The sequence below is a fragment of the Rhamphochromis longiceps genome, linkage group LG15 (assembly GCF_057381845.1).
Source record: "Rhamphochromis longiceps isolate RC_006_pf linkage group LG15, R_longiceps_female_GT1.1, whole genome shotgun sequence".
Classification (NCBI taxonomy): domain Eukaryota; kingdom Metazoa; phylum Chordata; class Actinopteri; order Cichliformes; family Cichlidae; genus Rhamphochromis; species Rhamphochromis longiceps.
This window is the reverse complement of record NC_140571.1, coordinates 42,786,592-42,813,227: the sequence shown is the minus strand read 5'-3', so window position 1 is coordinate 42,813,227 and position 26,636 is coordinate 42,786,592. Positions and strand designations below refer to the sequence as shown.

The 26,636-nt window shown below is 39.4% G+C and overlaps 3 protein-coding genes and 1 non-coding gene across 8 annotated transcripts; 1 reads left to right on the top strand and 3 right to left on the bottom strand.

Moving 5' to 3' along the window:
- Positions 1–10: 10 nt before the first annotated feature.
- On the bottom strand, positions 11–12,939 carry LOC146653274 (uncharacterized). 3 transcript variants are annotated; one of them, XM_085382303.1, is made up of 10 exons: positions 12,825–12,939; positions 12,550–12,615; positions 11,434–11,565; positions 10,906–11,094; positions 9,125–9,319; positions 6,651–6,761; positions 3,997–4,137; positions 3,357–3,512; positions 1,885–1,921; positions 16–269 (listed from the first exon to the last, which is right to left on the bottom strand). In XM_085382303.1, the coding sequence occupies exons 1-9, from the start codon at positions 12,855–12,857 to the stop codon at positions 1,886–1,888; spliced, it is 1,059 nt and encodes a 352-aa protein (XP_085238429.1). In that variant the 5' UTR covers positions 12,858–12,939; the 3' UTR covers positions 16–269; position 1,885. The 3 variants fall into 3 exon arrangements, with proteins under 3 accessions (XP_085238431.1, XP_085238429.1, XP_085238430.1); XM_085382305.1 differs by lacking the exon at positions 10,906–11,094 and having other exon boundaries at positions 11–269; XM_085382304.1 differs by lacking the exon at positions 12,550–12,615 and having other exon boundaries at positions 12,825–12,930.
- A 4,692-nt stretch (positions 12,940–17,631) lies between these two features.
- Positions 17,632–17,704, top strand: trnak-cuu (transfer RNA lysine (anticodon CUU)). The gene has a single exon. It is a non-coding gene; the product is annotated as a tRNA-Lys (tRNA).
- Positions 17,705–17,879: 175 nt separating this feature from the next.
- Positions 17,880–20,547, bottom strand: LOC146653272 (growth arrest and DNA damage-inducible protein GADD45 beta-like). The gene is made up of 4 exons (XM_085381681.1): positions 20,084–20,547; positions 19,846–19,946; positions 19,538–19,751; positions 17,880–19,416 (listed from the first exon to the last, which is right to left on the bottom strand). The coding sequence occupies exons 1-4, from the start codon at positions 20,147–20,149 to the stop codon at positions 19,303–19,305; spliced, it is 495 nt and encodes a 164-aa protein (XP_085237807.1). The 5' UTR covers positions 20,150–20,547; the 3' UTR covers positions 17,880–19,302.
- A 1,266-nt stretch (positions 20,548–21,813) lies between these two features.
- Positions 21,814–24,773, bottom strand: LOC146653271 (growth arrest and DNA damage-inducible protein GADD45 gamma-like). 3 transcript variants are annotated; one of them, XM_085382833.1, is made up of 4 exons: positions 24,626–24,766; positions 22,533–22,634; positions 22,213–22,426; positions 21,814–22,043 (listed from the first exon to the last, which is right to left on the bottom strand). In XM_085382833.1, exons 2-4 carry the CDS (start codon positions 22,625–22,627, stop codon positions 21,876–21,878), a joined length of 477 nt encoding a protein of 158 aa, XP_085238959.1. In that variant the 5' UTR covers positions 22,628–22,634; positions 24,626–24,766; the 3' UTR covers positions 21,814–21,875. The 3 variants fall into 3 exon arrangements, with proteins under 3 accessions (XP_085238959.1, XP_085238958.1, XP_085238957.1); XM_085382832.1 differs by having other exon boundaries at positions 21,815–22,043; positions 24,642–24,773; XM_085382831.1 differs by lacking the exon at positions 24,626–24,766 and adding an exon at positions 22,998–23,473 and having other exon boundaries at positions 21,829–22,043.
- Positions 24,774–26,636: the final 1,863 nt, after the last annotated feature.

The following is a 26,636-nucleotide window of genomic DNA, read 5'->3' as shown; positions in this document are numbered from 1 at the left end:
CAGCTTTCTTTTTAATAACAAAACACTCTTTTCTCCAAATAATCTGATTTAATTTGTCAACAGCTGCAACTTTGAAACAAACACTTCATATTCGCTTCAAAAAAAATAAACAACAACAAAAATTCCACTACGTGCACAGTTTCCATGACAACATTCAACTAAGAACAAATAAGATACTTGTAGAAATACAAACAATAATCAGAATACACGTGAGCTGTGAATGAAAGATGAACATCCCAACTGTATCTTGTCCCTTGATTCTCTCGACTCTACAGTAAAGAAATAAAAGAAATAAATGCATACATTTAAGATCAGTCGCGCTGCTCAGATCCTGCACTCATTCAAACTTTGTCTTTTTCCTTTTAATCAGGTAAGTCTGTAGAAACACAACTGAAGAGAAACGCTACTGTGAGAGAGATCTTCCAGGAACAGTGACACCATTATCTGGATAATCGATTGGTCAGCAGGCCGTGATTTCATATCTGCTTACCTCTAATCTGGAACCTAACCTGCTCCACAGGCCTATAGCATACGTTTCCAAGATGATTTACCCCAGTAAGACGTGAACCACCTTCACAGTACAAAACACCCAGGGTTAACCCCAATAAGCCAAAATTATGCTTATAATACAGGCCTCTGGTCCATAACTTGCAACTGTCATCTGAGCCAATGTTGGGACTTTTAAAGCTTTTCCTATTTATAAAGACCTCCTCAATGGCCATTTAGGCTAAACAGAGGAATTAAGTGACCGATGAACAATTAAATGACAGAAAAATAACGTCCATCTGGTCTTTAAGTCTGACGTCATCAGCCGTGTCAGGCCCAAACTCTGCTGCAGGTTATAAAGTCAAACGAACACTGCAGCATCACTGAGAGTTACAAACTGCCTAAATTCTTTCATCTTTAATAAAATGATCAGCGTTGCTGCTTTACCAGGTGTAACAATGAAGTTTAACATCCAGGCATCCATGAAAATAGAACTGATTACATTTAACAAAGTTAGAAGTTAGCAGGAAGTTAGCTCGCTAGCTTCCACCTAAGCATGATATAGCATGTTCTGACTGAGAGGTTTCTGAATAAATTCAAACGTACAGCTCTGCTATCACTTCCAACATAAATGAAGACAGAAAACTAAACAGCAGTGACGTTTGTAGGGTTACTGAAGTTGGGCTAGCTGGTATATAATGATGTGCTACGTGATTGCTAGCCACACAGCTATGTTTAGCATAAACACAGTGAAGCTGGAGGATGAAGCTAACACTTTTCCACTGGATAAAAGTTAACCTGAGGGTTCCTGATGGTTAGAGACAAATGTAATGGCATGGCAGGATGCTGTAAAAGGACCAAACTTCAGTCAGGAGAACAACTGAGATAATCCATCCACAGTACGAGGTTAGTCATTCATATACTGCTGCTGGGCTGCAGCTACATCGTAAGGGTTTAAACACTGAGCTGTAAAATGAACAGTGATGATTAAAACCGAGAGAGGCCGACAGTGATCACTGACTGTTTTTACGGGCTTGTTGAGATTAAACAGAACAAGATACAAAACATTAAAACATGTTAAAAACACAACAGCCTTAATAAACACAGAGTAGTTTGGACCTGAAAGGGTTCATCACGTCATCACTTAAAGACCAGATAGAAGTTTTGGTTATAGAAAACAAATATAATAAACTCAAACTGGAGATCTTTCACGTTACAAAAGTGTAAACCACTACTCTATGAAGCTATGTATACACTCCATGGCATAAATATACCTTAAAAAACTTTTTATATATACACTGACATGTTTTCCTGTGATGCCTTTGTGTGAAGCGCATTATCACGACATTCTATTCCTGCCTGTCTGAGTCTGCGCACATGTTCAGTGTGGATTCTCACCTCAGTCTCTGGAGGCCGGCTTGAACATCTGCTGAGCCTGAAACAAATTCACGACACATAAGTTTAAAAGCAAGTGTCACATTCTTATATTTATAACTGAGCTACAAAAAATTAATTTAATGACACAAGCAAAGTCCTGAGTGTCACCCCCAGCTCTTACAGTGTTCACTACTCAGTTACATTTCAATGCAATCAGTATCATTTACTGTTTTTTTTTAATACATCTCTACGTTCTATAATTCAGCGGTCCCCAACCCCCGGGCCGGTCCGTGAGTCGTTTGGTACCGGGCCGCGAGAGTTGAGGCTCAGGTGTGAAATGTCTGGTTTTCAGGGTTTTTATCGGTTTTCAGCGTTATTTTGTTATCGTTTTTATCGTTTACTCTGTTTTCCTGGGTCTTTTCACGTGTGTTATGAATAAATCTTCTGTTTTTCGGTACCGGTACTAGTTTTATTTTGTTGTATTTATCCGCGACACCTTAAAGGCCGGTCCGTGAAAATATTGTCGGGCATAAACCGGTCCGTGGCGCAAAAAAGGTTGGAGACCGCTGCTATAATTCATCTAACACATGATGCTTTCTACTAGCTAGCATCTACTGGGCTTCACCTCAGGTCATGTTTGTGCTGCTGGTGACTTTGTAGCATTTCTGATGCAATTATCTGACAACTAACGCAGCTTTCAGGATTAACTGTTCCAGTGTTTCAGTGAATGGACCATTATACTGTCTGTTACTCACTTAATGCCAAACAGTTTATGGATGAAGCTTGCTAACGAGGAACTCCACCCACTTGTCTTGATATTGTCACTTCAGGCTAAAAAGTAGGTGACGTCAAGTAAGATCCACCATTTATGTTTGGCTGTTCTGAAGGAACAGATTTTATATAATTTCAGCACAATGAGCTGCAGTTGTGAGATTAATATGCAAAATATTACCAGAGGTCAACTTTTTAAGGTTTATTATAACCTCCCCTAACACTACATCCAGTGATACCCTTAACTGGCAGTTCATTACAACTGTACCATCAAACCAACTGGTCACATGGTTTGGATAAAACACGTGACCTCTCAAGTGCTGCGTACTTCAGAGATACCTCATATATGAAGACAACAGACATGGATGAAGATGTATTATTTTTTGTCACAATTGTCAACTTGTTTTGTTTAAATGGCAGTCACACATTTTGTGATTTATCAGGTCATATTCATTCATAAAGAGCTTTTTATACTCTTCATATGTCCTCAGGACGTGTGATATACGACCATGGGCCCCATAACGAGAACAACAGGAAACAGCTGGGGGTGAAAGAGCGTTGGAACCGTTAGTGAAGTATAAACTTCAATACCATAAAAGGTGTTGCAGCTAACTGTCATGATGCATGATAATATACTCTGTTTACGCATACAGGGCGTGTACAGCCCTTTATACAGCCCAACATCAACAAATCGGGACACTGTCTAATAACCTGCTACTGACCATGAAGCTGCCCGTGTGGAAGCCACACATGTACCACAACATCAACATGCTGGATGTGGAATCAGTGCCAGGAGAGCCATCAGACTCTTTCCCACCAAACATCCACGAGGGAGGAGGAGGAGGAAAAGGGGGTGGAGCCAGGAAGGACACGCGATCCTGACGAGGGAGACACCGGCACAGGAAACATTATTATTACATTAAAAACAACATTGATAAACATTAACTTGATCCAAAGTAAAGAGAATTTGATTTCCATGTGTCACTGAAAAAGAAAACGTGAACAACGTCCACATTAAGCAGATAACGATTAGAAATGGCAGAAAAAATGGATACAGCACAGCATTGCAATGTTTTGTGTATCCATGTTGTGTTAACGCACAGAGACAAAATATTGCTATATTATTATTTAAATTGCTATTATAAATTTAACTTTGCGGTACTAAATTAAAATCACTTCCTTTTTTAGTCACCAGATGGTGCTGTTGAGTCTTTTGCTAGTTCCTACAGACAGGTTTATAAAACAAAGACGGAGACATTAGAGAAAAATCAGAGCATTTAAAAACATCTGGACTTATTTGGGATTTATTTTTATTTTTCAAGAAAGAAAAAAATCTCATAATTTGAATAAATGTAGGTTTACCTCTGAGCCCAAATGAGGAGGAGGAGGAAAAGGACGGAAGCTGTGACTGGTTGTCTTTTCTGCTCCTACTGTCTGCTGGCTTTCTTTCTTCTCCTCAGCTTCTTTCTCCACTTTGCGCTGATCACCAGGTCTCTCCTTATCCTGCAAAAACACAAGACAAAAAACACAAAATATCAGAGGAATCTTTTCTGTAAAGTAGATACTAGCTATGAGACAAATTATAAATAAATTAGGCTATACTGAGTGAAAACACTTGTAGTGTATCTATTAAACTTTGCTGAATTGACATCAAAGTGAACAGTGTGATCAGTAATCCAACCGGCATTTAAATGATTGGTTATATGACTTTTTAAGTTAGAAGTAGAAACTAGTTATGATCTTGGTTGCTTAGTCTGCAGTTTCAGGATAACATCAGTAGTGCTAGTGTCTTGATGCATACTGATGTCATCCAGGTAAGTAAATCCCAAAAGTTGATTTTGTTATCTGGATGTTTTCAGTTTGAGAAACGTTTCGTCATCATCCAGGTGACGTCTTCAGTCTTCAATCTTATAAACAGGACATTTGCATAATGACTGAAACCAGCCCACTGAAGGAACAATGGGCTGGGAGGTCAGTTCCTTAATCATTAATATGCAAATTCTCATGACCATTGATCAACAACCACTGATCAAAGCCCAGATCACACCAAGAAGGTCCTGAGTAAAGGTGGTTGTCCCAGCTGGAAATGTTCTTTGCCTAAAGAAAGCTCCAGCCGATCCAGGAAAGAAGGAGAAGCGCAGCCTAATGCTGGGCTCACACTGTGCGATTTTTGGCCCATTTTGAGCCGATTTTTCAGTCGTGCGACCGTTTTGGGGATCGGCCCGAGTTTGGCCTTAATCGTGTGTCGTGTTTCGTATACACGGGGTAACGAGAAGCGATTAACACCTCACGACCAGCTCCCGATCATCAATCGTTTGGTCGTAAGAAAATCAAACCTGTCTGAAATCCTGAAAAGTCGGAGCAGCACGGCAGCGCAGCGTGTGATCTGGACACAAGCGATGGAGGCACGACTTGTAGAACTTTGGCTCATCCGAGCATTTTCGATGTGGCCTCACAAAATTATCACGACCACAACAACCGTGAAAATAGTTGGATGGACTTTGCTGCTCAATCACAGCTGCCTGATCAATGTTTTTCATTAGCAAAGTTGATGTTGGTGTCTGTGTGAGTGAAAGACAGAGAGGGAGAGACAGATTTTGTGTTTTAAGCTTCATGTTATGGACGCACAGTGTGAGACCTACGAACTTCTCACCCCTGCGAGTCAATCGTACAGTTTGAGCAGGAGCTGAATAACGTAACTGATAAAAATCACAATCACAGCTTAAGCGAAAAACAGCAGTGATCCCGTACTAGAGCAGGGCAATGTGACCAAAAATATTTATCACAACATACATTTGAAAATTTATGATAACGATATAACTGACGATATAATTGACACGAGACAAAATACTTTACAACTCCACAACTTTATTAGTGCAAAAAATCCCATCAATGTATTTTCACTTAAACAAGCAGCTGTTTTTTGCATTAAAGTTATATAAAAATGTAACAGTGCAAATGCAAATTCCTCGCTGACAGTTTAACCAAAAGGCGTTTCCAGTGGAAACTGGCCGACATATCCTCAGCATAACCATGTATAATGTCCACAACACTTAAAAAGAGGTTATACACACACAATACGGTAACATTATGTTGAAGCGCAGTACATTCTGAACCAGAACCAGTTCTGGTTCATCCGTTTCATTCAACGATCCGCTCTCGCCCTTCTCATTCCCCGCCGCCGCCATGTGTGTATGAAAACAAAGGCACTGCGCATGCGTGTTTTACCCATATTCTATCGTGATATTTCATTTTCTTATTGTTGCCCAACATTATACCGCTATTACCGTGAACAGTATGATATGGCCCAGCACTACCCCGTACGTGTCAGAAGTATCACAATAGTTGAGACGTATTTTTTTCTAAACACAGAGTCTCACGCTGCGCCAAAAATTGGTCCACTCCAACGCTGTGCCAGGAGGATTGGCAGGATTTATACATCGGGGAAACCAAACAACCTCTGGCTAAGCAGATGGTACAACACAGCAGAGCCACCTCGTCAGGCCAGGACTCTGCAGTCTGTTTACACCTACAGGCCAGTGGACACTCTTTCAATGATGAGGATGTAACATCCTGGACAGGGAGGAACGCTGGTTTGAGGGCGGAGTCAAGGAGGCCATTTACGTGAAAAGGGAAAGACCATCTCTGAATGGAGGAGGGGCCTAAGGGTACATCTGTCACCATTCCCCAACTCTCTGTGAATGGGACTCATGGCCATTGATCAGTGGTCATTAGAATTTGCATAATTAAGATTAAGGAACTGCCCTCCCAGCCCATTGTTCCTTCAGTGGGCTGGTTTCAGTCATTATGCAAATGTGCTGTTTATAAGATTGAAACCTGCAGTCAGCTGAGACTGAAGACGTCACCTGATGATGACGAAACGTTTCTCAAACTGAAAACATCCAGATGAACAGAATCAACTTTTTAGGCTTTTATAAACCTCTTGAAGGCTCTAATGTTTTGATCACTCACCCATGAATCACTATTTAGATTCTTGACCACAAATGGAGACTCACTCTGGAGTAGTTCTGATCATCTTTCCCTGCAGACCTCCTCTCTGCTCCTCGTTCTCCTTGGTTCTCCCTACTTCTCCGCCTGCTTGTTAAATTGGACCTCCAGTTGCTGGCCTACAGGAGAACAACACAACACCTTTTTTTCTTTATGGGGCATAAAGACACCGATCAATGAAATTAAAAACACAAAAGAGAGCAGAACTAACAAAACAACCCAAAAACATCATTTTGAATAGTTAAAACAGAAAGACTGCGCCTCCACTTCATATCAATGATGAGAAAAGCTTTTAGACCACATCAAAGAGGTGAGATTCTGCCCTCATCAGACAGCAGGGAGGATCAGAAGTGAGCTACATCTAATTAAAAGAGTCCTTTAATAAAGAAATGTATTTTGTTTTTTATTATTTTAGTTTAACTGCTTTCATATTCGTGCAGTGGTTCAGTTATTTTTTAAAAATGCACACAATGTTGGTCCATAAATCTAAATGATTTTTTGTTACTATTGTTTCTCTACTGCTTTGAAAAGTCCTGAACACTTTCTTTCATCCTGAACATAGATCACATATAAAAGGTAGACATCACAGCTTCGGTGACTAGCTTGATTAGCATGTTATATCCACCTATACTGCACAGGTGCAGATAACTGCCGATCAGAGCTAAACAACGTACAAAAATAATACCAGAATTTCACTAAACTCAAGCAGAGACAGCGAGAGCCAACCTCAAGTTATCTTTAAGGGAACTGCAATGTTGAGCTGACTGAGACTGCCGCTTCGCTACAACAAAACATTTTTTCTCAAGTGTTCATATCCATATCAAAGACAGGAGCTACTGTATAATTGTAGGGTCTTTATAATATAAAGCACTTTGATTTGGTGCTATAAAGTTGACTTCAACTGAAGTAATAACCCTCTGTAAAACAACTGAGTAGCAGCACAAACAGCTGAAAAACCACCTGAGGTGGTATTAACTGGAGATGGCACGATACCACTTTTTTATGTCCGATACCGATATCATAAATTTGGATATAAATCTGATATAGTGTGTTTTTTAATTAAAACTGTTTTTTTAATATCTTGTTTCATTTTGTATAAGTTCAAATTCAAGTTTAAAAAAAAACAAACAAACACTAAAGCTATTCTGTTACACCTGTATGTAAAAAACACACTGCACCCAAAATATTTCATAGTTCAGCAAAACTGATCAATCTAATAAACTTAAACCTGCTCCAGCCTCCCTATTCTGGTATTTTAAAGAGTAAGCAATCTAATTAATAGGGTTGCAAACTCCCAGCAAAAAAAAGAAAAAAAAAAAGGAACCACCCCCCCACGCTACACCTCATGATGCTTAATCGACGTAATCAACTTTAATTTGATGCAGTGTGAAAAAAAATGCACAGAAATCAATTATTTTTCCACAATAATTAAATAGATTCAACATCTTTCTTCAACAGAACTGCAGACTACACAGATGGTACCTTCCCAAAGGAAGAAGTACTATAGCTTACTAGGGTATATATATTAGACTTAACAGTTAGTATATACAGTAATGGACTTCTATACATTTTACATCAGATTAAAACTTTGGGTGTAAGATTCAGATAATTATTTATTAAAAGCTCGACATTTTAAATGAGAATAAGAAAGAAAAGTATGTCTTTGTGCCCCCTTTTCCCTGTTCATGCCCTCTCGGCCCCCCTGGCTAAACTTTGCTAGATCCGCCCCTGCACAGTTACAGCCGTCAGCTGTAGAAAAAGATCCTGGTGTAGAAAGAAATATTAAATAAATTCTAACAACAGCTGATCAAGCTTAAACGTGCTGCTGTTGTTCAGCCGCTGGTTTCCTCTTTCTGCTGCAAAGTGGGACAAAAACAAAGAAGAGACACGGACTCGCGACAGAAAAGCCGATCAGCTGATCATTGATCAGGGAGGGGGGGGCAGTCGCTCCATATATCGGTTGTTAAGCTTAACGCTGGAATGCTTTACAAACATTCAGAGATGAACTTACACACTTGCTTAACTTCTCTCTGGGATCACTTTGTCGGAGATGAAATGCCGGGTTGGTAGCGAAGCTCCAAATGCTCAACCAGACAACAGGTCTCGCACGCCACAGCCGCTCTATCACGTGACCACACTGCTCCGACGTGCTACGGTTATGAGCAGAGTTATGCCATGTCGCAAGTTTTGTGAGGTGCTCTTGTGATATTTAATGGATCGGATTACATTTTTTATTTCTCTCCGATATCCGATCCAGTAATTTAGGTCAGTATCGGACCGATACCGACACGTAATATCGGATCGGTCCATCTCTAGTATTAACCTGTGATCTGGACCAGGAAAGGTTCTTAGACAAACAAATTTCCCACGTGTGGGACTAATAAAGGTTATCTTATCTTATCTAGACTGTCTCACTTGTCAATACTGTCTAGACTCTTTATAGACATTTCCCCATCACTCAGAGCCTGGTGTGGGTCTCTACCTTGATTGTGGCGGCTCTGCTGGGTCCATAGAGCTCATCGGGACTCAGCAGGCAGTTAACATCTTGCTCCTCCTCATTGTTGTAGTCATCAAAGCGAATGCGGCAGCGCTGACCTTTTACCCACAGAACCACAGCAGGATAAAACAAACCATCCTCTGAATACACCGCCCGACATTGAGAACCAGGCTTCCAGTCCTGAAACACATATAACCAGTTACTGAATACAGATTTACATTTTCAGGGCGATCGTGGCTCAAGAGTTGGGAGTTCGCCTTGTAATCGGAAGGTTGCCGGTTCGAGCCCCGGCTTGGACAGTTTCGGTGTTTGTGTCCTTGGGCAAGACACTTCACCCGTTGCCTACTGGTGGTGGTCAGAGGGCCCGGTGGCGCCAGTGTCCGGCAGCCTCGCCTCTGTCAGTGCACCCCAGGGTGGCTGTGGCTACAATGTAGCTGCCATCACCAGTGTGTGAATGGGTGGATGACTGGATGTAGTGTAAAGCGCTTTGGGGTCCTTAGGGACTAGTAAAGCGCTATACAAATACAGGCCGTTTACCATTAAAAAAATGATGTACTTTGATGTATATTGTGATTCCAACTGGTTTTCTGTATTCAATCAAGTGGATACAAAAAACTACTTTTATTAAGCTAAATTTACACCAGCACTACTCTAAAAAACTCGCAGATTTAACGCTGTTCATGAAGCAAAAAAAAAAAAAAAAAAAAAAGTGTTTTAGGTTATGGTACTTAAAGCATGTATACCACCATCCTGCCTAAATGGCATCACTAGATTGGCTGATTGTCTGTAGTCGATAGTTTATGTTAGCTACCAAGTCACAGAACCAATAAGTCAACGGAAAACAAGGAAACTAAAAAGCAGTTTATGGTCACTCTTGTGTTGGTCCTGACTGCAGCAATACATTTTATGTTTCAGGAAAAACAGAAGGAAAACAAGGAAAACTGTCCACTTTCACTCTTAAGCAGTAAGTGGCTCTTTATTGTTACTTGCAAAGCTGGTGTTTGCAGAGAACTAATAAATTACAGATGTCTTGAGGACTGTGAGGAGAGGGTGCTTGAATTAGATGCTCTGTTGGTTTGCCAAGCCAACAACGTGAGGTTGATGCTGAACCCTAAATTTGATTCCTCATTGGGTTGGGTGCACAGAGTGTTTGACACAATCAGCTGACATAACAGATGTCCCCAAGACACGATGAGTATCACTTTATGCAATAATAATATTTCCCACCCATTACACTGGGTTATTGTGACCATAGGACGACGGAAGGAACAGTCAATAGTGAGGAACCACTTACTGCTTAATATTTTTAATATTTATTATTATTACTATTATCATCATCACAACAACAGCAACAGATACTGACAATATTTGATGAAGTATTTAAGGAAAGTTAACACACAAACTATGATGAATCATTCTTCACTCTGAATGTGTTGCTTAACAAAACTGAATTAAGACATTTTTTCCGATTGATCTTTTGACTACATACCACAGCCAAGCAGAGCTTCCTCAGCTGTTACCATGTGCCTTTAGTTGTTCTTCTCAAATAACTAATAAGCAGGTATCGAAAGAATTTTTAAACGATGATTTTAAAAATACTGACAACTGCCAGTGATACCCCTCAACAAGACTTTCAGAAAACTCACTCTGACATAGAGATCAAGGTCAATACCCCATCAGCTTTTTACAGCTGAGGAGTCAAGAACAACCACTGACTTGCACTTTAACCCATTAAATATTGCCATAATATGTTAAAGTGCATTAACCTGAGCATGTGAGTTCTCCATTTGTGGTGTAGCATTAGGACTCTTAAGCGCACTCAGTTCCATGTCCTCCTCATTGCCATAGCCAGTGAAATGAACTCTGCAGTTGTTGCCATCCACAGACACCACAGTTGCTGGATACTCCTTCCCATCTACAGACCACACTGCCCGACACTGAGCTCCCACGACCCACTGTGAGACATAACAGGGGTTTTTTTGCACAACATATTATTTATTGAAATCACCAAAATAGCAATAGGTGTGTTTACTAAATTTTTTATTTTAATTGGTCAGGGAGTAGTTTGTTAGTTGATCCTGCATCAAGTTATGAAAAGACAGAACAAATTCTGAGACAGTAATTTAAGTGACAAAATTATAAGCTCACAAACTTGTAGTTCTCTCAACTTCTCTGCAGTTCTTGATCTCTGTCTGCAGAGTGCAGCAAAGTCCCACGTATCTGCTCCGAAGCTCTGGGCTACACTTAAAAACTGCTTCTGCAGATTAGCCCTCACCTGTCTGTGAGGTCATTACCTTTGACTCAGGATCAGCAGAGTCAGCTGAAGATGGACAGGCCTTCTGTCCGTCATTCTGTCCAGCCCCATGTTCTGGCTCCTCTCTGCTGTCTGCATCCTCTGAGGCTTCAAGCCCTGTCAAAGTCACATCCTGTGTATACACACACACACACACCTTATCCAAAATTTGTACAATTTTTACTATGACATGGAAGCCACAGTATTATAAAAGCTGGAAAAAGACCATTTTACCGCATTCTAGTCACCTTCATAAAGCAGTTATCCACTGGTTATGGTGGAAATGTCTATTTATTTACAATTTAAAGCACAAAGCATTTAACTTTTGGCTCAGATACTCAGATTCTGTTTTCCTTTGTGCCATTTCTTTGGAAAGTAACATCCTTAAAAACAGAAATGCCTGTTACGCTGAACAAATGTCTTCTTTTAATTTGGACGCTCCCTTTAGGGGTCACCACAGCAGATTATCTGCCTCCATCTCACTCTATCCCCAATATCCCGCTGTGTGTGTCCTCCTTCACTACGTCAGTCAATCTTCTCTGAGGTTTTGCTATTTTCCTCCATCCTGGTAGCTCCATATTCAACATCCTTTGTCCAAAATATTCACTATCCCAGCTCTACACATTTCCAAACCATATCAGCCAATCTTCTCTAACTTTGACTCAAAACTGCTCAACCTGAGTTGGGTCTTCATCTCTGCCACATCTCTCTTTTTTCCCTCAATAAAATATACTGTAAAAACATAACCAAGTTGAAGAACAAATCTTTCAGTTAAACTGACAGAAACTGCAGAGGTAACCCAGAAATTTACAGTAAAAAAATTATCACATTTATTATTATGCATTGCATACCCTTAACTTTGAATATAATTTAATGGGTGGTCTTTGCAGTTTGGTGCAGCTTTGTGTTAAAAAAACAAACAAACAAACAAAAAATGTGATTTTTTTCCCTGTATTAGGATATCTTTGGGAATAAATGTGCAATTATAGATTCTGTACGGTGACAGGGGAGTTTCACTGGTCTGGCCCGCTTAAGATTAAAGTGTGCTGTATGTGACCCACAATGTGAAATGAAGGCCACTTGTGGAATAATGTAGATATTTAACTTTCAAACCCACTTGGGATATTTCCAGGGCATCCCTGAAAACTTCTGCCAGAGAACTTTGGTCTTTCACGGACTCCTCCTGAGGACAGAAAACTGTTAGCTACTCCAGCACACAGGCTAAACTCAGCACATTATAAAATATCTTCAACCCTTCAGGCCCTCGGTTTGGTGTGTAGCTAGCTAGCTGCCTTTGAGGTTTGTTGTACTGTTATTAGTCGCCGTCTGGCTGTTTTGTTCATTAAAATAGCAAATACACATAATACACAAATAAATAATATAAACACGTACCAGACAGACTCCGTTTTCGGCCAGTTCAGTCATGGCTGTAAATAGTTACAGATACAACCATTTCACAAACCTTCAAAAAACGCGCCAGCACCTGCGTTAACGAAACAGCTTCCGGTCCTGCATTTCAAAATAAATGTGGGACCGGAAATAAATCTTTTAATAAAGAAGCTGGAAAAATCTAAGAACACATTTTTCGTTTGTTTGTTTTTTTTTTTTGCTTGTTTGTTTTTTTTAACGTCACGAACTTCTACATAAATCAGTTTTTTTAATTATAAAGTACATTACTTTCATTGTTTCCCTCATATCATAAGATAAGATAAGATAAAACTTTATTAATCCCTCGGGTGGGCTCCTCTGGGAAATTCGGTTTCCAAAAACACAGCACCGACAGAAGTTACAGAGTTACAGAGTTATATATATATACACGAAGGGGATAAATAGAATAAATAGGAATGAAAATAAATAAAAATACAAGTGAATTGCACATTTCAAGTATGGAGTCTATTGCACCGTTGACTATTAACAAAAGTATTGCACAAAAGGTATTGCACAGTGAGGTGAAGAGGCACTGCAGCTTAGTTGTTCCCCCCTCCTTTGTCCTCCTGTCTCCCCTCCCTCTCCCCTCCAGAGAGGAGTTAAACAGTCTGATGGCGTGTGGGACAAAGGAGTTTTTAAGTCTGTTAGTTCTTGTCTTGGGGAGAAGCAACCTGTCACTGAACAGACTCTTCTGGTTGTTAATGGCCGTGTGCAGAGGATGCCCAGCATTGTTCATAATGTCCAGCAGTTTTTTTAGTGTCCTTTTCTCTGCCACCTTAGTGGCATATCATCCCCATGCTGCGCCAGGGCATATTGGGAGCTCATCTCTGATCTTTATCATTCAGCTTATTGATTGATTGATTGATTGGTAATTTATTTCAACATGTGAACAATATACAAGTACATTTAGAAAAGAAATGAGAGAAAAAAATATATACTATACAAATTACATACAAAAAACCATTCTGATTAATTTACATGTTGAAAGGGAGTGGGAAGAAGTATACACTTATTTAATCCCACCCCTGTCCCATAAATTATCAGTGAATATTTAGTCAGCTTCCTTACTGATATAATTTGTAATAAAAATAGTGAACAGATTTCTGATATACTATATACTATAATATCACATCATGAATTTTTTGTTTGTTTGTTTTTAAATAGAGACATTCACTTAATTTAAATATTTTCCTTTTCTTTATAGATCGAGAAGATCATATTTTTATAACTCTTTTTGAACAGTTTTATGTTTGGACATTGCTTTAATTCCATATTCAGTTTGTTCCATAGTTTCACTCCTTGAACAGAAACACAAAAGCCTTTTCTTGTAGTACGTACCTTCATTGTTTTGAAGTTACAAAAACCCCTTAAATTATAACTTCCTTCTTTCAAAAAAAACATACTCTGAATATTACCTGGCAGTTCTTTATTTTTTGCTTTGAATAGAATTTGTGCTGTTTGGAATTTCACTATATCGTCAATTTTCAATATTTCAGACTGCAAAAATAGTGAGTTTGTATGTTCCCTATAACCTGCATTGTGGATGATTCGAATTGCTTTCTTTTGAAGAGTAAAAAGTGAATGTAATGTGGTTTTATAGTTATTGCCCCAGACCTCTGCACAATAGCTTAAGTATGGTGAAACCAGTGAACAGTAGAGAATATGAAGTGATGTTCTGTCGAATACCTGTTTTGCCTTGTTTAGTACTGCAATGCTTTGTGATACGTTGGAATGAATATATCTTATGTGAGCTCTCCAGTTAAGTTTTTCATCTATTATTACCCCCAGAAATTTATTTTCACTGACTCTTTCAATATCAACACCATTTATTTGAATCTTTGCATTTGTATTTAAACTACTATTTCCAAATAACATAAGTTTAGATTTATTCAAATTTAATGATAATTTGTTTTTATCAAGCCAGAACTTCACTTTACTTATTTCATTAGTCATATCCTCCAATAAATTCTGCAGATCATCACCAGAGCAAAAAATGTTTGTATCGTCAGCAAAGAGAACCATTTTTAATACTTTGGACACTTTACAGATGTCGTTAATGTACAAGTTGAAGAATTTTGGACCCAAAACTGACCCTTGGGGTACACCACAAGCAATGTCCATACATAAGGAGCAACCACCATTTATTTTCACAAACTGCTTTCTGTCACTTAAATAACTCCGGACCCAATCTAAAACTACCCCTCTGACACCATAACGTTCCAGTTTTCTTATTAATATATCATGATCTATAGTGTCAAATGCCTTTGTCAAGTCTATGAATAACCCAGCCACATATTGCTTTTTGTCTATGGAATTTGTGATGTATTCTATTGAATCTAATAGTGCCGATGATGTTGATCTGCTTGATCTGAATCCGTACTGACTCTCAGTGAGTAGTTTATGTTTATCTATAAATTTTTCCAGTCTGTTTTTAAACAGTTTTTCAAGAACTTTTGAGAATTGAGGTAGTAAAGAGACAGGCCTGTAGTTTGTGAAATGGTGTTTGTTTCCAGATTTGTATAGAGGTATAACTTTTGCTATTTTCATTCTGTCTGGAAATCGACCAGTTTGAAATGATAAATTACAGATGTATGTAAATGGTTTTATAATAGCCTCAATGATTCTTTTAACCACTATCATATCAATATCATTACAATCCAAAGATTTGTGATTTTTACATTTTTTGACAATTTCAAGAACTTCATTTTCATCAACGGCTGTGAGAAACATAGAATATGGATTTCTGTCAATCAGTGTATCGGGTTTTTCCTGTGCTTTCCCAGGATGAGTGATTGTTCTTGCTAAATTTGGTCCAGCAGTTACAAAGAATTCATTGAGACTATTTGCCACAACATCCATATTGTATTCTTCATGGTCATTACAAATGAAATACTTGGGATAGTTCTTTTGTCCAGTCCCACATTTTATAACACTGTTCAGGATTTCCCATAATCTTTTATTATTATTTCTATTTATATCTAATTGCTTCTTATAGTATTCCTTTTTACTAAATCTATATATTAGTTAACCTATTTTTATATCTTTTGTATCTGATTTCAGCATCTTTAGTTCTCGTTCTTAAGAACTCTCTGTATAGAGCATTTTTCTTTATACATGCATTTTGCAGACCTTTTGTTATCCATGGACAGTCCATATATTTCTGTTTCCTACTATATTGCTTTATTGGACAGTTGGTATTGTACAGTAATGTAAATATTCTAAGGAATTTATTATAAGCACTATTAACGTCCTGTTCCTGATATACTTCACCCCAGTTTTCCTTCAATAAATCTTTTTTAAATGCATTCATTCTTTCTTCTGTTCTTACTCGTCTGTACTCTTTTTTACTGTCCATTTTATTGATCTTGTAATTCCTATCATAGATTGTAAAAATTGGAAGATGGTCACTTATGTCGTTAATCAGGAGTCCACTTACAGTCTTATTTTCAATGTCATTTGCAAAAATGTTGTCTATGAGAGTTGCACAATGTGATGTAATCCTGGTAGGTCTAGTAATTTTAGGGAATAGATTCATACAGTGCATTGTGTTTATAAATTCCTCAGTGGTTTTATGTTTATTTGGGTTTAGCAAATCAATATTGAAGTCTCCACAAATGAAAACTTTTTTGCGAGCTATTTCAATAAATGTTTCTTCTATCCAGTCTTTAAATGTCTCAATACTACTATTGTCAAATGCTTAGAAACTAAATGAGCAAATGTGCAATAAAACCTGAAGAGATTAATTTTTTACAGAAACATCGTTAACTACAACCCCACAAATCTGATAAATTACCAAAAAAAGGGAAAAAAAAGAAAACGAATCACCTTTGTTCACTCATATGTCTACACCAGGATGAAATTCCAGTAGCTGCTGGTACAAAACTGTCAAAGCCTTTTCACATTTTTTTCTTTAAACTGAGGATCTTGCCACTCTTCAATTCTAGATCCTCTGAACTGACGCGATTAGCTTTGTAAACGTAACTATGGTCTTGGAGGTGCTGCAGACAAACCCACATTGTGCACGCGGAGATCACGTTTGATTATTAGTTTGTTTTTTTCGTTTTAACTGCTTTTTCTGCCCCATGTTCACAGGTGGTCCGCCTACGTCTGATTTTTGCTACCTTTGCAGAAGCTAATCATCAGAAGAAGACTGCACGCGTATTTCCTCGTTTTTGCCTTTGTTTACAAGACCTGTGCTGGCAAATGGTATGGGGACAGTAATTAATTTCAGTTCACTTTAATAGGTAATTGCACTACCGAGCATCAGGATGAAAGTAGAAACGTTATAGATTCACACGATTTGAGAGTTGTGTGTTCACAACTTGTGCAGGAATGCGGGAGTGAACCAGGAAAAGAAACAATCGCTCTCACCGGGGGCTAAATCTAAAGCACGGTCCCTTCTCAACAGTTTTTGACCAATCAGATAGACGCGCTTTCTCTTTTATAAATAAAAAGAGAGTGTGTGTAAAATAAAGGAGATGCCTATCAGAGAGTGCCATCTCTGCAATGACTCGTAATTACGCATTGACAGGATGTTCCGGTCCCATTTTACACCGATTCTTAGACCAAGTTACTGACCTGACCTCTATTTCCGCTTTTTCCCCGCATATTTAGCACCAGCGGCAGAAAACTGTGGAAGTTTTCTTTTTACAAACCCATCTTCTTAAGTCATGGTCTTGCAGTCTTGACTTTAGCACGTGAAGAAAGCTCCGGTAGACACACACACACACACACACACATCGAGACGGGTTTATCGTTTTCCTTCTACACCGCCCGGCTAGCTCAGTCGGTAGAGCATGAGACTCTTAATCTCAGGGTCGTGGGTTCGAGCCCCACGTTGGGCGATTCCTGTTTTCTTGGAGCAAGCAACTTCCTCACGTGTGAAGTCTTTGCACGCATCCAAGAGTTAACTCAACCCACTACAACTTCCAAGCTAGGTTCAAGGTTCTTTATTTGTCACATGCGTAGTTATACAAGTATAACACACAGTGAAATAGCCTGACACGCTCCTCGACATGTGCAAAAATGATGGGGGGGTTAGAGGAAGAACATTATATATATAGTATATACACTGGGTGAATGTGCAAATCAAATCAAATCACTTTTATTGTCACATCACATGTGCAGGCACACTGGCACAGCACATGCGAGTGAAATTCTTGTGTGCGAGCCCCACAAGCAACAGAGATGTGCAAACACAACAACACAAACGAGCAAAATACAAGAATGGCCAACCTGAAGTAGTAGTAGCAGCAAGCAGGTGAATTCTGTACATTAATATGAATAGACATCTGACTATTTTACAGGATAGACAATATAAACATATTTAAAATTAAAGGAATTGAAATGTACATTGTGCCTTGGTTTAGTGTCTGGAAGAGTCCTGTCTCAGTCAATTATAGATGATGTGAGAGGGCGGGTGTGTGTGTTTAGGGCACGGATGGCTTGGGGATAGAAGCTCCTCTTGAGTCTCTCTGTCCTTGCCCGGATGATGCGGAACCTTCTACCAGATTGCAGAAGTTGGAACAGTTTGTTGCCAGGATGGGACGGGTCCTTCAGTATCTGCTCTGCTCTAGTCCGGCATCTCTAGCAAGACTAGAGCTAAGCAGAAAAGCTAGCAAGACTTATCTGTTCAATCTAGCATTAACAGCTCCATTAATATTCAATTCAATTCAATTTTATTTATATAGCGCCAAATCACAACAAAAGTCGCCTCAAGGCACACACGTACCACATGTTCACAGCATCTAGTAAAGACAGGCGTAATTATGATAATAATGAACTAAAACACAATCAGGAACTTCAGGGTGGATAAAGATAGACAGATATAATTAGTGTTGGAAAAGAAATGACACCGACCTCTCCCACAGTGGAATTGAAGAAAAGGGTATGATGCCTTCATTAACATCGGACAACAGATTTAGACATCAGACAGTAAATTACAAAAATGATGTTTAATCAACATCAACGTGATTTTTTTATACAATATTATGTGAATGAAACACTTTAGATTTATTAGTGAAAAATAAAAAGAGGGGAACGAGTGAAACTGTGTTAGCTGACCACATTCCATCATGTACGAGCAATGTAGGGAATACTGAAGCACATTCTTTCAGTTGATAAACTGCAATTTATTTTGCATGCACTGCTTAACAAAATGATTGCGTTTTAAAACGAAATCGTCCTCAACTGCTCTATTAAATCTGACACGGGTCTGGATGAACCCTCTGCCGGCTGCTGTTCGAGTTTCACGAGCAGTTCCTCGGTTTTCCACCCGTCCACTCAGGTCACATGTCTAGACATTTTCTCACACACCTCTTCGTGGCCTTCAGCTTCCCGTCCTGAACCAGATCAAACTGAACTCCCGATAAAGCAAAACCCCGTTACTCTACTTGGGCCAGTTTCCATTAATTCGAACCGCTCTGCAGCGGTCTAGTTTAGGTCAGCGGTCCTGCAGCTCAAGGTGGGGGAGACACTCGTACCTGTGGCGGCTCTCCTCGCAGAACCTGGCGACCTGCTGAAGAGCCTCGCACTGCAGAATCTGTTCAGAAGTGTTCTGCAAAACAAAGCATGGTTGAATATTTATGTTAACCAGAGTTTATCTAGAAAATAAGTCGGGATCCACACTGGCAAAGTTTGACAAATGCAGTGGAGCAGAATGAGGCGTTTGGACTTACAGTGACCAAGATGCAATGCAGGTCGCGGGATTCGCTTCTGTTGCTGGTTTCCTCTAGCAGCTGAGCGAGCCGCCTCATTCCCGTCACTCGCAGGATGTCGAGGTAATTGTCGTAGCAGAAAGCCTGCAGCAGTTTGAAGTGAATCTGCAGCGCAGCGTCATCTTCATCCTCCTCATCAAGGGCCAGCACACACAGCACCGCGCCATCCGGGTATCTGCGGGTAGGACAGGAGAATAATAAACCCCACATAGCGTCAAAATCACTATTATTCTGACAGTACAAATGAATTGCTTTACATTAATACTTACTCATTCAGGAATTTTGCAGACTCATAAACTCCCACAGTCAGACAGTTCTGATGATGAGCTGTGACCAATACATGTTCCAAAGTCTGGCTGATGGTCTCCATCTACAGAAACACGAAGGAAAGTAAGTATAATACAGGCTCTAAACAAGGGCATAAAAGCTTATCAAAGTGCACTGTAGCCGGATTCAAAATGTAACTTGTGTCAGTGCGTAATTACGCACCAAACATGCCTATCTTACCTTTTTCTGTGTGCTGCTGGATTCCAGAGAAGAAGAAGAAGTAGTCGGAGACAAGTCGGTGGTCATTGAGCAATGACGAATCTCTGTCTCTTCAGGTCAAAACTTTCATACCTGCTCTGGGACGTCACACCTTACCACTCCCTCTGTTACTGGCCAGCTGTACCCCCCGTCCCTTTTCAAACTTCGCTCCCTGTCTCCCTCCTCTTCTTTCTGCACACAAGTTTGTTTGCTTAAATCCTTCTCGTTAAAAAATAATAATTAAACTTTGGAGAAGATGATTTTAGCATAGGGATAACCTCTCAAGATAAGGCTGTATATTAGCTTTGTTTTTTATGGATGAGCCACTGCAAGAAGAGGCACGCAAAAATATTCAAAATAATATTCTGATATCTATATTTCAAATGTATGTGCAGCGTCTCTGTTCCTGTCATGCTTCACATCACGCATGTTTGACAAACATGACTGGAAGCGCCCTCTCCCTCTTTGATCAAGTCACGTAGACCTGGAATGGACCTTTTGGAGATGTGCACAGTGAGTGGGTTTAAACGGGTTCTGCTCTTTTGTTTGGTGAATTCGAAAAGTGTTCCGGTGGACGCGTGAAGGGCTCGCAGAGATTAAGGTGAAAACAATGCAGAAAGCTGTGAGCTGTAGCTGATAGCTGGTTGAAAGTGCATTGATTGTTTCTTTAGGCTGATTCACTCAAACATTAAGGACATCATGTGTTCACTGTCCCTGCAGGGATAAGACCCCCAGAAATATCTGGGCTCTGTACTCAATCTCTGGACTGTGTATTTAGATAAGATTTATGATTTTAAATCTCTGCAGTTTCTATCACTTGTAAGTATTTATCTTCATATTCAGTGTTTATTACATTAATACGTTAATATCAGATAAAATTACAAGATCAATTAAGTGAAGGAATCCAGTTTACACAAGATGTGGGGGCATTTTATGTTAGTTTATGTCAGTCTTTGAGTGATTTTGGGGTTTTCTGAAAACACCTCCAGGAAATGTTTCAGTTGAATCATGGCTATTGTGTTTAATGAATGAGAACATTAAACTTGATGAAGCCCCTAATAAGGTCTCGTGCGGAAAACACCTGATTGATTAAAGACTTAATCAGTGGCGCTGATAAGGTGAAGCTGTGAAATTTACTAACAGGGTCGCTGTTACAGGCATGCACCCGAAATGCGTCCACAGTCTTTTTTTTTTTTTTTTTGTTCAGTTTCAGTTTGCTCGTTATGAGGGGATGTGGGTTTGTCTGTCTCTGTCGGCAGAGAAAGTGTGCGATAGTTAGACAAAGGTGACAAAAAAACTTAGTGCCAATAAAAATTCCAAGATCACATGAAAACTAAAACTAAAGATTTTCTTAAAACATTTATTTTAGTTACATTTGCAAGCAGAGAATAGCCCGAAGTCTGTTTGGTTTAATTATTTTTTGTCATCTGGCCTTGAAGCATTTTGTTGTCGTGAAATTTCTGTACAGCACTGACAATGAAATGAAACAGCGAGATGATAAACTTTATTTGGCTTTAGTTTTATTTTAATTTTTGTTTTTCTCTTATTTTTCATCAAGACAGCCCCAGGACGCTTTGGCGCATCCGTTTCATTGGCAGAGATATGACTTTGTGCAGTTTTCGCTTTAAGAGGCAGTAAATCCCTCGTTTTAAAAATAATACATTGAAAGTTTGAAACTGAGGATTTCACCTTTACCCCATTTTTTTTTCTCTTTGCAACTTTAGAACGTGGATTCAGAAACAACGAACACGCTGAAGAATTAAATCCTTCACTTTTATTTACAGCAACGACAACAACAACAACAACTGCGGCTTGGGTAGCGATAAGAACAAACGTAGTAACAAGAAAGGCAATGCACCGACGAGTCCCTCCGTCGGCTTTCTTCGCAGAAGCTGCTGAGGATCTGCAGGGCCTGGCGTGGAAGCGGCTTCACTGGAGGGACCTGCGAAACACAGCGAGGAAGGACGGTGAAACTCCCGGAAAACACATCACTTTGCTTCTTATTCGAAGTAGCCTATCATGAAGCCAAGTGTACAAATTACAACGATTTTAATAGAGATAATCGGCAAACATGTTAACTGCGCAGCAGCACAAATGGAAATTTGGCTTACAGTGACCAGAATGCAGTGCAGGTCCCGCGAGGCCTCGTTGCCGTTGATGTCATCCATGTTCACCAGCTCTGCCAGCCGTCTCGTGTCTGTCGAACACATGATGCTGACGTTCTTCTTGTAGCACATATCCTTTAGCTGGATTAGATTCATCTGTAACATAATGTCACCCTCTGTTTCGCTGGCAAGGACGCACAGGACGACTCTGTGCGGGTTTCTGCGGGAAACAGGACGACATTAATGTCACCATTGCCACGTTGTTCCACTATTAGATCAATTACTGCATTTGAACTATATTTAAACGTAAAAATTAAAATACTAACGCTTTCATGTATTTGTAGGACTCAAGTACACCGATTCTGAGGCAGTTCTGGTGATAAGCTTCCACGAGCAGCTCCTCCAAAGCCTGACCCACCATCTTGATCCTACAGATACGCAGACGGTTAGAAATGCGCACAAACTAAGACAAAACAGCCCCAAAGTCAACAAATAACCCCAAACAATGAGAATACACCCTAACCCATGACTCAACATTAGAAACTGCTATAAAAACCCGAAACTGGGATGAAATTTGAGCAAACTTACAATGTATCGTGTAGCAGGGGTGCGTAATTACGCACCACTGAGATACAATGTAAGTTTTAATTTGGAAAATTGAGACTTACAAAATCAAGTTAGCGTAAACAAATATAGTGATTAAAGAAATCAAATCCTTTTTCAGACACCGCAGAATGTTTCACTGAACTGAAACACAAGCAAACTGTGGAAACCCCCCCGTGAAGTCTTACATCCACTGTTCGGTCATCTTGGATGTAGCAAAAGTGCAGAGATCCAAAGCAGGAGCAGAGTGTATGTCTTTAAGAGAAACTGAGCCCAGTGGATCAGGTCCTTCATTTATACTCAGGTGGGGTGGGTTGGCCCACCTGAACACAGCAGGCGGTTTGAAGGTAGACAGTTTTAAATGGTTTTAAAAATGTATTTGCAAGTCACGTGTGCGAATGCTTGGTACAAAATTCAAAAGTCCGAAACAGAAAATGTCTTCTTTAAACGGGAAGAAATGTATAATTACACTTTTTTGGACGGGAGGTTCTGACACTGTTATACAGCTATAATCATGTGTAATTACCTGACCTTACTTCGACCGAAGCAAACTTTTAGACCAGGCACCCAGCCCACGATTATTCTAATATTTATCGACAATTGGAAATTAAAAAGTAAAATAAAAACTTTAATTGAGGTCAAACAAACATGTCTGTGCGTCCCCCTTACCCCCTCGTCTCCTACAGACTTGAACTGAACTTCGTACAGCAACACCAGGTCTCGGACCCCTACCCCCACCCTGCCGGTGGTGGGGTGTAACTGGGACAGAGAACCTTGCTCTCTGCATTGTCTCTGCAGATCTCATTTCCCCCTAAATAATTTAGACACTGCCTTAATATGAAGTGTGTAGGAAATTAAACTCGAAATTGAAGATCAGCAGTTTCCGTAAATGCGTGTTGATTAGTCTTTGGAATTGTGAGATGAACATATGTATAATTCAATAAAAGAGTGTTTCATTTCTTTCTCTTTTGTTGTGCATTTGTGGACTTCCTGAGGTTTTTAAATGGGTTGGGGTTTCCTGGATTCAACTTCATGATTTACAATGATATAAATAAAACACCCCAAGAGAAAGAAAAAAAAACTGTTATGTTTAACATCATGTTTAAACATTTCCGTTAGGAGAATTAATCAAATCTTACAAGTATCAATATTTAGACTTCCAGAGAGCAATGTAAAACACTTCCGTTTTAAAATAAAACATTTTATTTGTCATATTTCTAAAAACAAAACAAAAACAAAAAAACAACTTGCAATTTTTAGAATGCACGGAAAATAAAATTTTATTGCTCTTATTTATTTTAAATTTTCTTAACAGGTTAATTGCTACTGGGGTCAGAAAGATCCTTCTACAGGTTAAATAATAATTCATACATTACATTTGTTATAGAAATTCTGTATGTATAAACATAAAAAAACAAAACAAAAGCTAAAATGAAACAAATGTTCCCCCTGACCCTGAACAGCGCAAACACCGACAGTGTACCTCAAAGCAAATATGAAACTTAATTTGTCACGGCTCTTTCAGTACCAAATTCAGCTGAACGACTGTTTTCACACTGAAACACACTCCACCCACTTATTAACGTTTCTTTTATTTTATATTTTCTGTATATAACTTGTGCATGTCCTTTTGTGTAGATACATTCCCTGTGCAGGTACCTCTTAAACGTATTTTATCTTTATTAATCTAATTGTCTTATCCGAAAAATCTGAATGCAAAAACCTAAAAGCTGCAGAGAGACGCCAAACAGTGACAATAAAGATCTATCTGTAAGACAGATAAGAAAACAGGTTGGAAAGTGCCAGACTGACTCACTGTTACAGGGATTCACCTGAGAGAACCTGTGGTAGGACTCGACTTAAGCGGTCAAAGAAGTGCAGGAGACTGATGCTGTCCAGTAGTGATGGCCCGCTTGAAGCTGGCGCTCCGGAGCGTGTGTCGAAAAAAACAACACACTGGTTCAGAAGCACTGTGTCGAGGCTTGCTTCGTTTGGCAAAAGTCACGTGACCAGTGACGCCCGAAGCTTCATTACGCACGTAACTGCTTCGGTACCTGATTTAAACGGATATAAGGAAGCGAATCATCCACGGGATTCGTGGAGTGTGTTGATGGTGACAGATAGCGAAGAGGTGATCATTCCACTGACAGATATGGAGCCAGCGAGGAAGAGAGGACGTTCTGGCGTGTGGGAATATTTTGAGTTGATTTTGCTCAATTCATTTTATCTGCCGAAGTGAAAAACTTGAAATGTCCAAAATCATGTTTTCATAATGTAAATATCATTACAGCATATGACTTTAGGAACACTTCCATGTGAATTAAAGCTAATGAAGACTACAACAATGTATTTGACACTATACGTACATGACATTGCTACAGTTTAGAAAATCATTTTGTTTATTGTTTTTAGGTGATAGTCTGCAGGACCCAGGAATACCTGCATATCTACCAGCTTGCAGTGTAGTTCCTGCACTCCACAGCCTCTTCTGTTCCATGCAAGTGGATTTTCTCCAGGGCAGGAGAAACTATTTCTAAGAAAAGAAACAGACTCAGCCAGCGCACAGTAACACTAATCCTCTTTTTAAATGTAAATAACAAAAGGGCTACCTTACATTGATCATGTTTTTACTTTGCAAGTTCTTGATTAGGGGTGGGTTTTGATTATCGCTTTTCTGATTACAATCCATGCTAAATTGAATAAAGTGATATTGATTCATTAAAATCCCGTGTCGATTTGTAAATTAACGTTATTATGCCTGAAACGCCAGCATCTCAGGTTAAACCTCACAACATGTCGTCAAACACCATGCAGCTAAAACAGTAACTGGGAGCAGGTTTACGGATTCTGCATACAAACGTGAACACAGAGCGCGGACCCGACGCGTCAGAGTCAGATTTTGATGTGTCGTCGGGTCCGCGCTGTGTTTGCCTCTTTTTTTTCGCTGGCTTCTGCAGCTGCAGGTTTCATAACTCTCTGTTTACATCTCTAATTAAGTCTCACATGTGTCAGCTTTCTTTTAATAGATACGAAATTATGGATATATACTGTTAAATGATCAGAATTTTAATATTTCTGACTGAGGCAAAACTTTCCAGATTCCAAGTGAGCAATATATATAATATACATATGAGAGTGCACAGCACATTATGGAGTATGCCCCTGCTGTGAAGTCCTGCCTCCATCTACTTGTCATTTAATCACTGGACAGCTGGACAGGTTCATACAAAATATTAGATTAGGCCAATTGTCCTATACATATTTTTGACCTAGGGGTGGGATTGATTGTGAACTGGAAAGGGAAAATGCTTAGGAAGCTGAGTACGGCTGCATCGTCACTGATTTGTAGAATCATTTTGATTCGATACAGGATCCGATTCAATTTGATTGGAATCTGGAAAGTTTTGCCTCAGTCAGAAATATTAAAATTCTGATCATTTAACAGTATATATCCATAATTTCGTATCTATTAAAAGAAAGCTGACACATGTGAGACTTAATTAGAGATGTAAACAGAGAGTTATGAAACCTGCAGCTGCAGAAGCCAGCGAAAAAAAAGAGGCAAACACAGCGCGGACCCGACGACACATCAAAATCTGACTCTGACGCGTCGGGTCCGCGCTCTGTGTTCACGTTTGTATGCAGAATCCGTAAACCTGCTCCCAGTTACTGTTTTAGCTGCATGGTGTTTGACGACATGTTGTGAGGTTTAACCTGAGATGCTGGCGTTTCAAGCATAATAACGTTAATTTACAAATCGACACGGGATTTTAATGAATCAATATCACTTTATTCAATTTAGCATGGATTGTAATCAGAAAGGCGAT